Source organism: Vitis vinifera, chromosome 11 (assembly GCF_030704535.1).
Source record: "Vitis vinifera cultivar Pinot Noir 40024 chromosome 11, ASM3070453v1".
In the NCBI taxonomy this organism is placed as follows: Eukaryota; Viridiplantae; Streptophyta; class Magnoliopsida; order Vitales; family Vitaceae; genus Vitis; species Vitis vinifera.
Genome location: NC_081815.1, coordinates 176,182 through 194,020, shown reverse-complemented (window position 1 = coordinate 194,020; position 17,839 = coordinate 176,182). Strand labels below are relative to the sequence as shown.

At 40.2% G+C, this 17,839-nt stretch overlaps 1 protein-coding gene across 1 annotated transcript in view; it reads right to left on the bottom strand.

Moving 5' to 3' along the window:
* The window catches only part of LOC100249070 (brefeldin A-inhibited guanine nucleotide-exchange protein 5), a 69,194-nt gene that overhangs the window by 33,158 nt on the left and 18,197 nt on the right, over positions 1 to 17,839 (bottom strand). Inside the window, exons 11-22 of the mRNA XM_010657761.3 lie at positions 17,137 to 17,206; positions 16,961 to 17,029; positions 14,707 to 14,829; positions 14,556 to 14,609; positions 14,365 to 14,453; positions 8,561 to 8,657; positions 8,355 to 8,453; positions 8,045 to 8,239; positions 7,716 to 7,826; positions 7,457 to 7,641; positions 6,334 to 6,960; positions 5,627 to 6,044 (exon numbers count right to left, since the gene is read on the bottom strand). Coding sequence (XP_010656063.1) covers positions 5,627 to 6,044; positions 6,334 to 6,960; positions 7,457 to 7,641; positions 7,716 to 7,826; positions 8,045 to 8,239; positions 8,355 to 8,453; positions 8,561 to 8,657; positions 14,365 to 14,453; positions 14,556 to 14,609; positions 14,707 to 14,829; positions 16,961 to 17,029; positions 17,137 to 17,206 — 2,137 coding nt within the window. The remainder of the gene's footprint in view (positions 1 to 5,626; positions 6,045 to 6,333; positions 6,961 to 7,456; positions 7,642 to 7,715; positions 7,827 to 8,044; positions 8,240 to 8,354; positions 8,454 to 8,560; positions 8,658 to 14,364; positions 14,454 to 14,555; positions 14,610 to 14,706; positions 14,830 to 16,960; positions 17,030 to 17,136; positions 17,207 to 17,839) is intronic.

Below are 17,839 nucleotides of genomic sequence, written 5' to 3'. Positions count from 1 at the left end.
ATCTTTAGCCCGGGAAATGGCAAAAAGAGAAGGGAAGGACTCGTAGAGAGGCTCATCTCTACACCACTTATCCTTCCAGAATCTCACTCTCCGACCATTACCCACGCGGAAGGCTAAACTGCTATACATACCCAACCACTCCTTTCTAATAGCTTTCCAAAGCCCTACACCATGCCTCCCACTTTCGGCCCGAGTACACCAACCCCCCTCCTCTACACCATATTTGTGACTAATCACTTGCTTCCACAAAGCCTCACTTTCAATGGTAAAACACCAATTCTACTTACCCAAGAGAGTTTTATTCATCAACGCTAAGTTTCTTACCCCCAAACCACCTTTCTTTCTTTCTAGACAAACCAAATTCCACCTAACAAGATGAGGCCTCTGATCAAGAGCACCTCCCCCCCACAGGAAGTCCCTCTGAATCTTCTCCAACCTCATCCTTACTTTTCTGGGCAAAAGGAAAAAAGACCAGAAGTAAACCGGCAAATTAGAAAAAGTGCTCCGAATTAGGGTGAGTCTTCCCCCTTTGGAAATATACTGTCTCTTCCACATAGCCAACTTTTTCTTAAACCTCTCTTCAACACTATCCCATACCACCTCTGATTTGAAAGGTGCCCCCAAAGGCAATCCCAAATAACTGGAAGGCAGACCACCCACCTTACAACCCAACTCCAAAGCCAATTCCTCTATATCATTCACCCTCCCCACCGGAATAAGCTCACTCTTCTCCAAGTTAACTTTCAACCCTGAGCAAGCCTCAAACCACATGAGAAGCCAGCTTAGATAAATCAAATAATCTTGAGACTCCTCGCAAAACACCAAGGTGTCATCCGCAAAAAGCAAATGAGATATCAGAATCCCTTCTCCACCGCAAAAAGCAAAGATCTCCTTGTCTCAAACCCCTTGAGCTTTGGAAGAATCCGGAATGAGAGCCATTTATAAGAACAGAGTATCTTACAATTGAAATACACCACTCTATCCACTTAATCCATCTCTCCCCAAATCCCATTTGCTTTAGCACAGCCAACAAGAACTTCCAGCCGACATGATCATAGGCCTTCTCTATATCCAACTTGCACATCATGCCCCCTTGATTGCTTTTCAATCTGGAATCCACAACCTCATTTGCAATCAAAACTACATCAAGAATTTGTCTACCCTCCACAAAGGCATTTTGGGGTTCCGAAATCACTTTTCCCATTACCTTCTTGATTTTATTTGCCAACACCTTGGCCAACAACTTGTAAAGGTTTCCCACAAGGCTAATCGGTCTGAAATCTTTCAAATCTTCTGCACCCCCCTTCTTAGGGACTAAAACCAAGAAGGTTGCATTTAGAGATTTTACAAATCTGCCCCTTTCATGGAATTCTCTAAAAAAGCCCATAATTTCAACCTTCACCACATCCCACCCAAAAAGCCAAAACGCCATTGTAAAGCCATTCGGGTCCAAGGCTTTGTCTTTGCCTAGGTCCGTAAGAGCTGCAAACACCTCTTCCTCCAAGAAAGGGTTCTCCAACCCCTCAACCTCACTGTTATCTAACCTCATAAAAGAGATCCCGTCGACACTAGGGCGCCATCCCTCTTCCTCTTGGTACAACTCTTGAAACGCCCCCACCACACTGTTTCTTAAGTTATTTTCCTTTGAATGCCAGCAGCCATTAACTTTCAACTTGGACAGCCAGATTCTTCTACTATGAGCATTCGTCATCCTATGAAAGAATCTGGTATTATTGTCTCCCTCTTTCAACCACAACTCCCTAGACTTCTGCCTCCAAAAAATCTCTTCCTTCATCACCCAAGACTTGTAGGACTCCCTTGCTCCATTTCTTGCTTCACATTCTTCCATATTTAAAGCTGCATATTTCTCCTTTTCATCCCAATACTCAACCTGCTTAAGAGCTTCACCCTTTTTAGCCTCAACTAACCCAAACTCTTCTTTATTCCAAATCTTCAGAATATTTTTAAGGGCTCTCAATTAAGCATCTAAAATGTAGCTGGATGACCCTGTAAAATTTAAACTCCCCCACCACGTCTTCATCTTGTTTTTGAAACCCTCCTCCTCCAACCACATGTTCTCAAATTTGAAAGGGGAAGGTCCCCTCTACAGCCCTCCTCCTTCTAGGAGGACCGGGAAGTGATCTGAGACAGGTCTGGGGAGAATACCCTACACAGCCCCATTGAACAGATTATCCCAGTTATCCGTCACTAAGAACCTATCCAGCCTAGACTGGACCTGCTTATTCAATCCTCCTCTCCAAGTAAATGGGCCCCCCCTCAAAGGATAATCCCTGAGCTCCAAATCCTCTAACACTTCTGAGAATCTCCTCATTGAAGCTGTAAGACCACCTCCCTTGCTACGCTCCTCTGGAAACCTTACCAAATTGAAATCCCCTCCCACACACCAAGGGTCACTCCATAACCCTTTAACTGACCCAAGTTCCTCCCAGAACTCCTCTCTATCTCCACTACAAATCGGCCTATACACACCAGTGAACACCCACACAACACCATCCACACAATTTTTGAACCGGCACGAAATTGAGAATACCCCTTCTTCCCATCCCACTAGCTCCACCAGCCTATTGTCCTAGAACACCAAAATACCCCCAGTTGCACCCCTAGAGTTGACTGCTCTCCACTCTATATTTCTTCCCACCCCCAAACTTTGAACAAGCCCCGTAGTCATTTCTTTAATTTTAGTTTCCTGTACACAAACCACATCCACTCTCTGGAATTTAATAACTGACTTGATAATCCTCCTTTTATCCCTATCATTAGCCCCTCTAACATTCCACGACAGAATTCTTATCTTCATTTACACCCTGATCCTGAAGCCCCTCCGAAAATATCCGCGCTAGAACCCATTTTTGTCTTTTTGTAGTTAACAGTCCACTCCAACTTCTTGAGTTCCCTACTGGATTTGAAGATTTTAAACTCGTCTTCCTAGTCACCCCTTCCTTACCCTTTTGCTCAATTCTCCCCTTCATTCTCCTTAAGAAATATAAGATTTCCTCTTTGAAGCCTTCCGTCGGCATCCCCAAGCATCGACTGAACCTCTCAAGGCTGCTTGAACTCCACCCTTCCCCACTTCCCCCTTCTTCTATGTGGCAGGCACTTTTTTCCTCACAAAGGCTCATAAAATCCTCCCCAACTAGTACAAGAGCTAACCCATTCCCTCTCTCAACGTCACCCGAGTCCCAAGAATATCCACTCCAATCTCCAAAAGCCGACGCGGCTCTGTTTCTCCCCACACTAGGCTCAAAACGACCCAACTCCCCTTCCGTTCCATAATCCAACCCCTCCGAAACCCCTACAACCTCGACGTTGCCCCAAAATGAAGAAAAAGAGGAGGATCCCCGATGCCCTAAATCAGAAGGAGAAATAGGACCAACGTAATACCTGGAAGCCTCCTCCATCAAAGCCTCATCGGTGACTCTCCATCGACGCGGCATCAACTCGATGGCGGCTTCAACTTGGAAAGCCAAGAGCTTTGATTCCATCCCCCCCTTCAACCTCCGCGGGAACTGACGAAGCCCTAGCCAAGGAGGACTACTCCACAAAACCCGTGCCGGAAGTGGGCTTAGAAGCCCCCCCCCCCCCCCAGTCTGCCTTTTTAATACTAACGGGCAATGGGCCTTTGGCCCAAGACATTTCCTCACTTAAGCCCAAGTTTTCATTTCCTTTTAAAGCCTGCCCCTTTTCTTTTCTGGGCCCAGATGCACTATTAGAAGGGCCCAAATCAACTGCAAAAGGCCGCCTTCCCTCTGCCGCCATTGCACCTGCTGCCTCACCTTGCCTTCTGCCACACACAAACTGCTCCCCTATCCCCCGAGCCTGCAAATCACTTTGACCATTTTGAACCACTCTCACGCTGCCACTGGCGCGTGAATCCCCCCCTCCCTCATCCCTGACCTCCCGCCTCTCCTCTTTAAACCAGGTTGATCTTGCTACTACCTCCGAAAACCATGGAGGATTTTCCCACCAGAGACTCACCGTCCAACAAAAATTCCCGGCTACCACCTGCAACGTACCTGGTCTAACCTTCCCAGGGACTCTCACCAAAATACGAGACCACTGCAACTCGGGGAAGAAGGTGGTTTCCTCATCCACAGCTATGAATCCCCCGCACCTCTCTCCTATACTCTTGAACACTTCTCTACTCCACAGGTGAAGTGGTAGTCCAACTACTTTCACCCACACTTCCTTTGGGCGGCTCCCATTTCTACAACACCCCACTTCAGGTCCCCATTTCTGCAAGAAAAACTCTCTCATCTGAAGACTTCTACTACCCCTTAATAGCACCCAGTCCACTTCCACTTTATCTTCAAATTCGAACAACACTAGGGCTCCACCCAAACTGAAGATTTTTAAACCTCCCTTGAGATACCACCTTTCATACGCCCACTCCTTCAATAAAGACAAAGACGGAACAGCCTCAACACTATCACCAAAGCATCCTACCAGGCAGCGACTAAGCTGCTCTTCCCTACTGATCAGGTCTCGCTCACCAACATGCACCCATAAAGCTTCCCTTAATTCCCCTGTCTCCATTCTCACAGCTTTTGGAAAAACTCCTTCCCCTTTCTCCTTTCCTTTGCCTCTATAATCATCCTTTACAGAGGTGGAGGTACCCAGATCAACGTTCCTTATGGCTTGATTAGTAATTCCAAGGGCTCTTAGCTTCTGAGCCAACATAAACCACCCTCCTACTAAGCCCTTACCTTCTGGGAAAACTAGACAAAACCTCTTCGCCTCCAAGTCCCTCACCGAGCATAGCATATACCTACCAGCATCATTTGAGCAACACTCTAGCCTATATTTTCTTCCTCCTTCTTCCCAAACTCTAAGGCGCCTCGAGCTTGATTCTCCTCTGCACCAGTCTTCCACCTCTTCCAACAGAGAAACGAAGTTCTTTTCACCAAATTTTATCCAAGAAGAGAAGCCTTTGCTCCTTTCCAGAATAACCCCCCTCAGTTTGCCTCGAATCTCTTCAATGGAGATTTCGAATGTCTTTGATTCCACCGCAAACCAGCTCTTACCCCCCTTCGGAACTCCTCTCCCCTCTGAGAAAGCAGCCATCTCTTTGAACTGCACCTCATTCAAGCATTATTAGATGCCATTCTATCTTTTAAGTAAATAACCAACAATCAAGGAGAGGTTTCTTATCATGACCTTTAACATAGAGCGAATAGCATACACAGTATACTTAGTTAGACTGGAAAAGAGAATTCAATTCCTCTCCTATTTTGCTCTTTCCCTAGACACCAAGCCAAACAATTAACTGTCTTCACACTTATTGATATATTGCTGTCTCTTATCAAAACACACACATACAAAGACCACTTAGGACTATCTTTATTGCCTCTCTATTTTCCTCACTCCTGTGGGAGTGGCAGATTGGTTGTCAAAACATCTTGCTTTCACATAGAAAATAAATGGAGAAAGCGAATTTATTAAAGCATATCATATGGATGCCCACAACACTTTTCACCAGATAAACACCAGCCAAAGTAAAAACCTCATCTTTCTCTTGTACTTTTTATCAATGTATATTATATCTTTATTTCTGATAAAAAAAAAATACACAGGTAAAAATAGGTTTGGAATAATCAAAAGGAATTACCAAGCGTATACGAGCCATATTGTAGTAGCTGATCTCAACAAGCTTTTGCAAGCTGAAAACACGAGCTGGAGTTTGTTTCAGTTCTTCAGCTGATACACCACAGAGGGCAGTAAAAAACTCAACAACTGAGTCACTGGGCAATTTAACACTATTCACGAATACTTGTTCAGCTGGTTTCCCAGCCAACTCTCTTAGAGATTGAAGAATGGCATCCCTGGAGATCTGATTTGATGCTTGCATAACAGTTGCAGCTATAGCTGGAGTTGAAGTGATGAATTCAAGGCGAGAAACACATTCCAAAACTGCATTCCATGTGTCTTGAAGAGAGTTGGTCTCTGAGTCACATAGAGCCAGCAGAGTTCGTAATGCTTCCACATTTTTACTGCGCATTTCCTTTGGGGCATGCAAGAAAGTAAATCTGGGATAAAACTTAAAAGCATATTAGTTATGGTTAAGAAGTAATTAGATAAACAAATAGCAATAATACTTTATACAATGTCTTCATGAACTAATAAGTTACAGAGACTAGCCTAAATTATCAAAAGGAAACAAATGGAGATATTTGGATATCTCAGAAAAACACAAAATAAGAAACAGAAACAAAAAAACAAAACAAACCAAATAACAAGGAATTTTATTGTGTCCTCTTGCAGGCGGCGTTAATTTTTCTCCCCTTTGCCTATCAAAAAATAAAAAAGGGATTTTACCTGACTAGTGATGTCAGAAAAGCATAGCGCATGGTATCCATTCCAATAACATGTGTAATGTGAATGCCAGCTCTAAATCCTTCCATACAGAGAAGAACCCTTGGCTTATTGTCACCTTCCTCCATGGTAACAGAGAAAGTAGCAAGCAGAGGCCATCCTACAGCTTCAACCATGGGCCTTACAAGTTCAATCTGCTGTGAAGTATAGAAAACTCCTCTTTTAGCTCCTTGATTCCGGAATATAGCCTGAGTTTGCTTAATGATAGCTTCACTTTCTGACTTAGTGTCAACTGATGACTTCCTTTTCGGGAGAGCCAGATTAAGAATACTAACAAGGCGACCTCTCTCTTCCCCTTCTGGCTTTTGTTTGATGCCCTTGCCAATACCAGCTGCATCATCCTTCATTTTTATCTCTTCCTTGACTATAGAATCATAGATCTCTTCTAGGAGTTCCTTAGGAGCACACTCTTCAGCATCATTCATGGCATTCACACGTATAAAGTCAGACTTGGACATTTTAGGCCATACCATGGGATTATGTGCATCAGTATTCAACATTATAACTGCATATGCAAGAACATAAGCAGTATCTGCATTTTTGAAAAGATCTGGATTGTCTGCACAGTAACTGCCAGAGACAAAACACAAAAAGGACTAGATCACCAACTAGCAATAAGAAAGGGGACATGATCTTGATGACACCTAGAAGGTAACCTTTTTTCACTCAAAAGCTTTTGTGGTTTTTATTTTCCCAACCATCAACTGGATCAAATAATACTGGCAGTATGCTCAATTTACTTATTTCAAATGGCTGACTTTGTTTCTTTTACCTATAAAAAGCTGCAACTATGTTCTGCCTATCATGGTACACGACCTGATCAAAATATATTGACACTGGCAAAAAAAACCCTAGACCTCTATGAAATGTCCTCACACTCTACTCATGGACAGTAATTCTAACCAGTTAGCACTAACTTTACAGATTAGACAACACACATTGGAAAATGCAGACATCATACATACTATACAAAGTGAGCTACAGGACCTAGGTGTAACTGGGGAAAAGCCTAAGGGAAAAGTAGTAAGCAGATGGAACCCCAAATATAAGCAAGGTGAGACCATACCGCTCTGCAAACTTTTCCATGATGCGATCTATCTTTTGAGCTTCCCCAGGGAGTCGGAATCCCCTAAGGAATTCACGGATTGCAGTATCAAACTTCATTCCAGAAAACTTCATGGAATCCACATAAGCATGCATAACAGCAAGGGGAAACTCCTCATGCTGACCCAAGTAATCACCAATCATAGCCTGTAAAATCCATAAGGGTTACACAAATCTATTCCATTGATGAAACTAAAGTTATACCAAAATAGAAAATCCACCTTGTCCAAACTGGGAGTATTCCTCAAAAATTGGGCAACTGAAGCAGGTGTATTTTCCACCAACCTATTTGATATCAGATACTCTATACCCTTTCCAGGCTGCCTGTTGAACTGCAATACAAATGAAATTAATTTTCAATAGGATAGAGCCCAGGCACCTGACAAAGAAAAAATAAATTCCTAAAAACAGTACTTGCATCATTCAGCACCTTAATCGATAAGAAATAGCACCCTGAATATTGTTCTAGCTTTCAGCATTACTTCTTGTCGTGTAGAGTTTGCAGAAAATCTTAACAATTTTTTGATAAGATTAAAATCTGATCAATTACCTCAGAGATGGCAGCCTCCATAGTGGATTTATGAGCCTTTGCCCTCTCAAAGTTATTGGGCATATCTTCCCTGCTTTTTATCTCAACTGATTCTCTAGCTGAAAGCTCTTCTTCAGGAGACTGAGTGCTTTTTCTATGCTTATCTCGATGTGACCTCTCCCAATCAACCAGTGATTTAAGCACATTGACAAGGCACTGACAACGGGAAGGAAGGTGTCACGCAGAAACTTTGGCTAACATGTTAGCAAAATAGAAGTGGTAGAAAAAGGGGAATACTAAGATATTGAAGATGGCTCAACATATAACTTACCTGCAAGGATGAACCTTTAATTGTTGTTGTCTGTGATACAGCAACCGAGTTTGGATCTGCATTTTGAGTCCCTTGAGCTATTTTAGATAGAGTGGTAACCTAAATGATAAGAAGGCAAAATGGATTCGTTTGAGATATATCCAAGAGAATCAAGCAGAACCTATCAACAAATAAACATTATAATGCAATAATATGTTAGATTATACCATGCGCTCAAACAAGTTTGGGGCCTCAAGATCACAATCATAGTTCACATATATGTCAACAAGCATCTGGGGATCTTTACAAACTTTCTCAAGCATCCTGCAAAATCAGGTTCAATCAGGAGATCACAGAGGAAAAGAACCAAGTTAATGTTAGAAATCTGCACAATTCCTTAATTTCAAGGATCTAATTGATTGTTATTTTGTTACCTTGTATACACTTAGCTGTCAGATTAGTCAACTATTATTCTTTATAGGACAACTGTAATATAGCTAGAAATAGTTGTGGAATCTTAGTGTGATTTCGGATTAATTTGGTAACAAGCTTGTATATATATGTGTATGATTCTTATTCAATGAAGATAAGAAGAATTGATTTTGATCAATATGGTATCAGAGCACCATTAAGTTTATGGTATCTCTATTCTTTTTGTGTCTTCCTCCAAATCACTTGACATCTTCGTCTCTTTTTTCTGTTCTTAAACTCTTCTGTATTTGCAGTTGGCTAATATGGCTGACAAACTCTCTTCTCAAAATTCTTCAGATTTGTCAATCCACAAAAGGGCTCAACCAATCTTGACAATACAACCCTTTAAATCACTATAGAAAAACTCAATGGCTACAATTTCCTATAGTGGTCTTTGTCTGTCCAGTTGTTCTTGAAAAGTAAACATATAATGGGATATCTATGAGGAACAATAAAAGAACCAAACTCCATTGATCCCAACCATGGGACGTGGAAGGCTGACAACTCCATGGTAATGTCCTAGCTATTGAATTCGATGAAGCCAGAAATCGGAAAGCCTTTCCTATTTCTTTCCACAGCGAAGGAAGTTTGGAATATTGCTTCATAGAAATACTCAAAGCAAGGAGATATTGCCCAAATATATGAGTTGAAAACTAAGATCCATGCCACCAAACAAGGAAATCTCGATGTGACTACATATCACAACACCCTCGAAGTATTATGTCTAGAACTTGACATGTATCAGCATGTTGAACTGGAATCTGTGGATGTTGCTAAACTTGCCAACTTGCCAACTTGCTTGAATGAGAACATGTATTTGAATTCCTTGTTGGTCTCAACTCTGAGTTGGATCAGGTAAGAAGTCGTGTCCTTGGAAAAGATTCATTCCCTTCTTTACATCAAGCTTTTTCCCTTGTACGTCTTGAGGAATCCAGGTTGGGAGTCATGATTAAAACACCCTTTGCAGCATCAACTGAAATCTCTGCTCTAAATATCATCACTAAGAAAGGAACTACGAGAGGTGAAAAGAATCTAAGTTGGTGTGACTACTATAAGAGATCAAAGCACACCCAAGAAACATGTTGGAGATTGAATGGAAGTCCCCAACAAGGAAACAAGGGAGGAAGATACTCTAAGAGTCACAACGGGCCTACATAGAGGTTGTACCTATTGCAAACACAACATCCTTTACTTTCTCAAGAACCACACTTACCATTTTTTTTTTAATAGGTAAACCACACTTATTGTTTATGTTGATGATATTATTGTGATAGATGATGACTATGAAGAGATTTTTTTCTTTTTTATCAGAAACGAACAATTGTATTAATTGAGAAAAAACATGAGAAGGATGACAAGTCCTCCCTATGAAATACAAACCTGACCAAAAGAACTAAGTAAACATTCACCAAACAAGGAGGGTTATAAATAAAAAAAAGACAAAAGGCCCATACAAGTATAACAAAACCAGATCCTGACGAACCAATCCTAGGGATATCAACAACCAACTGAGCTAAATAACACTCAAAGGATAAGGTTTAAAAATGCTTGTACAGTAAGCCTAAAAAGAAACATAGAACTGAAGTGAATCTCACATCAACTCCGGCGTCCTCCAAGTATCCTCGAAAATCCTAGCGTCCCTCTCTCTCCACACAATCCACAACAAAGAGAGACACACTATCCTCCAAAGAGTCTTACCCTTAATAGAATTCCCAAAACACTTGAAGGAAATCACCATCATATCGCGAATACTATCTGGCTAAACCCAATCCATCCTAGCCTATGAAAATATCCTATGCCATAATCCCAAAGCAATCAGACAGTGCAAGAAGAGATAATCAATTCTCTAATTACTCCCCCTACATAGGATGCACTAATCAAGGCTAAGGACGGCTTTGAAAAGTCTTCTCAACTGTAACATGTCATTGATATTTACCTTCTTATGTGCCACTAACCATGCAAAGGCCTTGAACTTAGAAGGGACTCTTGATTTCCACAAGAAATTAGCTAGGTAGAAAGGAACAAAATTTGAGGAATTGGATAAGGTTGAAAAATACGATTTTACTGAGAAAGCTCCTAAAGATGATGGAACCCAAGCTTTGGCCTTTAGAACAGAAGGGGATAAATGAACGCTGGAAAGTAAGGACATTAATCTTTCAAGATCCACAATCTCCGCATCAGTTAGATTGCAACGAAAGGTGATATCCCAAGACCAAGAAGTGTTATTAACTTTGAAAAGATTCACCAATTGAAAAGCAAGTTAGCCAAGGAATTTGAAATTAAAGATTTGGAAAATCTCAGATATTTTCCTAGTGTTTTTTGATAAGTAAGCACAAAATATATTAAGAGGCAAAAAGCCACAAAGCATACAGGGAGTATACATAGCAGCTTGAACCAAAAAACGCAAAAACAAACAACCTCACCAGCTCTTAAGTGGCCGCTAGCCACTCCAAAAAGCCTAAAAGCGAAGAGGACTCCTCTCCAATATACACCCTAACCCAACTCCACAAATTACATACAAAAGAATTTTTGAGTTTCTGTATAGCTAATGAACCCCCCCTAAAAGCTAATTTGTTCCTTTCCTTCCATACCGTCCAAAAAATACACAACGGAATGGAATTCCAGATCTTTTTCCTTTTTTTCCCCATAAAAGGGTCCCTCCAACTAAATAACACCTCTTTAACTGTCTCTGGGAACACCCACTGAACCCCACACAAGGCAAGGACGATCTCCCAGAGGACCCTGACCACTATACAGTGTAAAAGAATATGATTTACACTTTCCTCTTCGCAACCACACAAAAAACAGCGATTAGGGAACTGTCACCCCCGTTTTTGAAGCCTATCCAAAGTGAGAATCTTCCCCCACATGGCCTCCCAAGCAAAAAAAAGCAACTTTAGTTGGAACCTTATCCACCCAAATACACTTTTTCGGGAAGGCGAGTGCGTTGGGAGCAACAAGCAAATTATAAGCATCCTTATCCCCAAAAATACCATGTCCCCTTCCTTTCCAGAACACTGAGTCCTCCTCTGAAGATATCCTGAAGTCCCTCAGCATATTAAGCAAATCTCTTATCAAATCCAGCTCCCAATCATTAAAATCTCTAGAGAATCTGAGATTCCAACCTTCTTGACCAAGGCTTGAGTCCCACACTTCATTGACCGTTGCATGACCATCGACTGCCAAGGCGAATAACTGGGGGAAATTTTGGGACAACGCCACATTGCCACACCAATGATCAGTCCAGAACTTGACACTAGTCCCTTTGCCCACTTTAAACTCTATGTTATCCCAACACCAGTTTGCCTCCTTCAGAATCTCCTTCCAAACCCCCACTCCAAACGTCCCGCGAGCCTCATTAGTCCTCCACCCAAAGCCCTCTTGGCCATACTTCACCAAAATCACCTTCTTCCAAAGATTGTCCTTTTCAAAGGCAAATCTCCAGATCCATTTACCCAGCAAAGCCTTGTTCAAAAGATCAATCTTCCGTATGCCTAGACCACCCTTCTCCTTTTGAGTACACACCACCTCCCAATTGATTAAGTGGACTTTCCTTTCCAAACTTCCCTCTCCCCAAAGAAAGTCTTTTTGTAATTTTTCAAGCCTTTTTGCGACAATCTTGGGCATTCGAAAGAGGGACAATTGGTAAATAGGCATGCTGGCCAGTGTGCTCTTAATGAGGGTGATTCTTCCTCCCTTAGAAATATATTGTCTTTTCCACAGGGCTAATATTCTCCTCATTCTTTCTTCCACCCCATCCCACATAGAAATAGCCTTGTGATGGGCTCCTAGGGGCAGCCCCAAATAAACAGTGGGCAGAGACCCCATCCTACACCCTAACTCCACTATCATTTCCTCAATCTCTTCCACCTCACCAACAGGAATTAATTCGCTTTTAGCCAGGTTTATTCTTAGGTCAGATGCCGCCTCAAACCAAGTGTTGAAGTGGCTATATCAAAGACTGGAATCTACATCTCTCAAAGGAAATATATACTTGACTTAATGAAATGACTATGACAAGATGTAAACCCATAAATGCTCCTATTGATCTAACCCATAAATTAGCAACCAAAGAAGGTAGTGTTCATGTAGAAAAAGGGGGATATCAAAGGCTCGTGGAAAGGATGATTTATCTATCTTATACTTAGCTAGACATTGCATATTCTATTGGAGTTGTAAGCCAGTTCATGCATGCTCCCCTTGAAGAACACATGGATTATGTGATGATGATCCTAAGGCATCAAAAAGCCACCCCAAGGAAAGGACTCCTACTTTCATAGAATAATCATTTGCATGTTGAATGCTATATAGACACAGACTAGGTTAGGTCATTGATTAAGTAAAGGTCAACTACCGATTACAACACCTTTGTCGGAAATAATTTGATAACTTGAAGGAGTAAAAAGCAACCAGTAGTCTTCAGTCTAGTGCTAAGGTTGAGTTCCATGCAATGGCTTTAGGAATTTGTGAACTTATGTGGATTAAGACTCTACTAAAGGAGCTTCAAGTAGAGATTCAGGAACCTATGAAACTATTTTGTGATAACAAAGTTGCATTTAGCATTGTTCACAACCTAGTTCAACGTGACAAAACTAAGCATTTCAAAATTGATAAGCACTTTATTAAAGAGAAGATTAAGGTTGGGATTGTCTGCACTCCTTACATCCCTACTAAACTTCAATTGGCAGATATGTTTACTAAGGTTATGTTTGGTTTCCAAAAAGTACTAAGGAAAGAAAAAAAATGCTAAAGAAAATAATTTTCATATTTGATTGTCCTACGAAAAATATCAAAGAAAATTAAATATAATTAAAATTAATTAGAAACTTATACATATTTAAATTATTTAATTTTTATATCAAATAATTAAAATAAGTGAAATAAGTTTAAAGGAGCATATAAAAATAATTTATTGACTTTAAATATATTTTATACTTTACTTTTTTTCTTTTTTTTCTACTTTTCCTCTCTATTTTCTTTCTCTTGCATTTTCTCTCAAATTTTTCAGAACCAAACATAGCCTAAAGGAATTGTAGGACCAAGTTTCAAGTCTATGGAAAGCAAGCTAGCATGCAAGACATTTTCAAACCAGCTTGAGGGGGAGTGTTAGAAATCAGCACAATTCCTTAATTTTAGGGATCTAATTGATTGTTATTTTGTTACTTAGAAATCTGCACAATTCCTTAATTTCAGGGATCTAATTGATTGTTATTTTGTTACCTTGTATATTCCTACTACTTAGTTGTTAGATTAGTCAACTATTGTTCTTTATCGGACAGTTGTATAATAGCTAGAACCAGTTGTAGAATCTCAACCTGATTTCAGCCTAATTTGGTAACAACCTTGTACACATATGCGTATGATTCTTATTCAATGAAGATAAGAAGAACTCGTTTTGACCAATAGTTAAAATAATGATGAACCAAACACATTCAAAAGCCTACAAAGCATTAAAATTCTGCAACCTTTTCGCTAAATTTACTTAAAACTGAGTAAGTTAACTGAAGATAAAATTTGAGAAGAACTTGACATATAAAATCAGCTAAAAAGAATATTGTACCGAAGAACACTTATTCTCTGATTAACAGGAAAGTCTGAACCATCCAATGACCGAAGAACTATCAATGGAAAGAAGACCCCAATCTCGCCCTGAAATGAATTTTAGGTGTTATAAACAAGGAGAAGGCCAAAGAATATAATTACACCCTAAATTGAAGCAGAGTAAATGAATTGTCAACACCAGACACATACTTTAAGACTTTCCCTAAATCGCAACAAAAGCACTGAGAAGATTCCAGTCGCATACTGCCAGAATTAAAAAACAGAACCATAGACAATATTTCCACATTAGATTCTTATAACATCAAGTGGAGAACAGTACAATTTAAGCATCTAAGCATACCTGAAATATGACAGGGGATTGAGAAACCGATGCCCGTAGTAAAGCATAAGAAAGATATGCTTTTACTGAGTCAATGAAATGGAAGTTTGTCGTAAATGAATGGCTAACACCTTCCAACAAACCCTGCAATCATTTTTTTTTATATAAGTAAAAACACAGAGAAAGAAATATATTAGAAAAAGGGCACCTTAAGGCAGACCCAAAAGCATACAAGGGATATAAAAGAGGCGCCAAAAGGCACAACAAAAGAAGAGGGGATACAAAAATCACCAGCCCTCATCTAGAACCCAACCAATCAAAAAAACTGAATAAAAGAAGAGGACCTTCATTTACAACCGACTTAGTCCAAAGCCCAAGATTACATACAAAAGAATTTTTCAACCTATGAATCGAGAGCTCCTCATTCTCAAAAGCAATCATATTTCTTTCCTTCCAAATCGCCTAAAAAAGACACAAAGGGACAGCCTTCCACATCTTTCTACGCTTCTTGCCCATATTAAACCCACGCCAACCAAGAAGGGTATCTCTAACCGAAAGAGGAAGAACCCAATTAACTCCAAAAATAGCAAACAATAACTCCCATGAAACTCTTGCCTTAGTGCAATGAATAAGGATATAATCAATAGACTCTTCTTCCACACAACAAAGAAAGCATCTGTTAGCTAAGATCCACCCCCTCTTCTTAAGTTGATCCAAAGTTAACACCTTACCCCAAGAGGCTTCCCAAGCAAAAAAAACCCACTTTGGTAGGAACACAAGGACTCCAAATAATGCTATTAGGAAACTAAACAACACTTCTAGAAACTAAAGCACTAGAAAGAGATTTAACTGAGAAAATCTCATCCTCAGTCTCTTTCCACAACACTCTATCTTCCAAATGAGGGTTAAGCCTCCTTCCCCGGATTGTCAAAAGTAATCTCTCCACCTCTTCCACCTCCCAGTCATTGAAGGACCTACAAAACCTCCAAACCCCTTCCTCTCCCGAAGAGTCCCACAACTCCACTAACCAAGCCTCTTTGTAAGACGTAAATGCATACAAAGAGGGAAAAGAATTACAAAGCACGAAATTCCCACACCAATTATCTTTCCAAAATTTCACCTTTCTACCATCCCCCACAGAAAAAACAACTTTGTTTTGCATAAGAGACCCTTCCTTCCTTATTTCCTTCCATAAACCTACTCCAATACCCTGCCTAACTTCTCTAGTATACCAACCCCCTTCTTCCTCCCCATACTTCCTACTAATGACATTCCTCCAAAGAGTCTCCCTTTCATTCACAAAGCACCAGTTCCACTTACATAACAGGGCCCTATTGAGAATAGAAAGACGTCTAACTCCCAAACCACCCTTCCTTTTGTCCAAACATACGGTATCCCACTTTACTAGATGAGGCTTCCTCTCCAAAGCACCCCCTCCCCACAAAAAATCCCTTTGAATCTTTTCCAATCTTAAACTAACCAGTCTTGGGATCCGCAATAAGGACATCAAATACTAGACAGTGTGCTTCGGATTAAGGTGATCCTCCCTCCTTTAGAGATAAATTGCCTTTTCCACATGGCAAGCCTTCTCCGAAATCTCTCTTCCACCCCATCCCAAACAACAATGGACTCATGATGCGCACCCAAAAGAAGTCCTAAGTAAGAAGATGGCAGCCTTCCCACTTTACAACCAACCTCAAGAGCCAAAACCTCCAGATTCTCAACTCTCCCCACCGGAAAAATTTCACTCTTATCCAAGTTGATTCTCAAACCTGAAATGGTTTCAAACCCTACAATCATCATATCATGTAATATGCTTGAAAGATGCTTAAAACATATTTATAGTATGTTTTTGTCATTCATCCCATTTGTTCAGCTGTATGGTTCCTTGTTAAGTTGTCCATTCCCCTGTCTTGATCTAAGTTTGTACATTGTGAAAGACTATCTTGTCCTTCTTGATCTTTTTAATTAATAGAAAAGATCTATTTAATTTCTAATCCCCAAAAAAAGCATATTTATAGTATGATTTAGGCTATGGTTTCCTTGCTTCTATCTCCAGTTTTTCCTATGAATTTCCAACTCCAGTCAGGGCCAAGAGCATATATGTTTGCCAATATAAGGATTCAAACAAACATGACAACCCATGTTTATCGGTAATATAGTCATAAATGGATAACAGCTGAACCCTAGTAGTACGGATAACTTTGTTAAGATTTTTTGAGTGTTTATCAATTAGAAGCATGCACACAAGAACACTCAAAACCATAAGATTCACCTGTAGAAGCTCAAGAGACAAAATCCGTGTCTTGGTTGTGACTTCATCATTATCTTCCTTCATACCCATCTGCAAATGTTATAGTGAGGAATCATATAGGCAGATTAGAAAATGCAGACAAAAATATGAAGAGAATACTTCTTTTGATAGATGGAGAGAATACTCAGAAAGCCAACCTTGCAAAGGGTACGAAACAGCAGCAAAGCATCACGTTGTCTAATGCTCATGCTCTCAAGGTCGATCCCTCTTAAAGAAGTATTGCAGTTTTACAGTTCCAAGCATCAAAAAGAAAAAACATTTATTATTCTGGATAAAAAACATTGTGTAGTAGCATAAAAATAAAATGTCTTAAAGGATAGGTCTATGCTTTTGAGGAGGTTGAACTCCCAGCATCAAAGTTGAAGGAGATTGAGCTCAACTTTTATTCAGGATGGTAAATGTTCATTCTTAGGTTTTATATGCAACATGGATTGCTATAGTGCATCATGCACTTTTTTTTTTTTTTTTATCAGAAACGAAGAAGAATATTTTTAATTTTTTTATAGGTAAATAGATTTCATTAAGAGCCAAAGGCTAGAGAAAAGGCATACACGGAGTATACCAAAGACAAAGAAGCAAAAAACAAAGGGACAAAACAAACATGACCCTTACTTGGTGGCTAGCCAGTCTACAAAATCTATCAAAGACAAAGTGTGTTCCTCTATATACACCCTAACCCAATTCACAAAAGTGTACAAAAAAATGGATTTAATGTCTTGATCGTTCCTCTCCATATCATCGAATGCTCTCCTATTTCTTTCTCTCCAAATGGTCCACATCAAGCAGAGGGGGGCAGCTCTCCAAGCTTTCTTCCTTTTCTTGCCCACAAAGGAACCATGC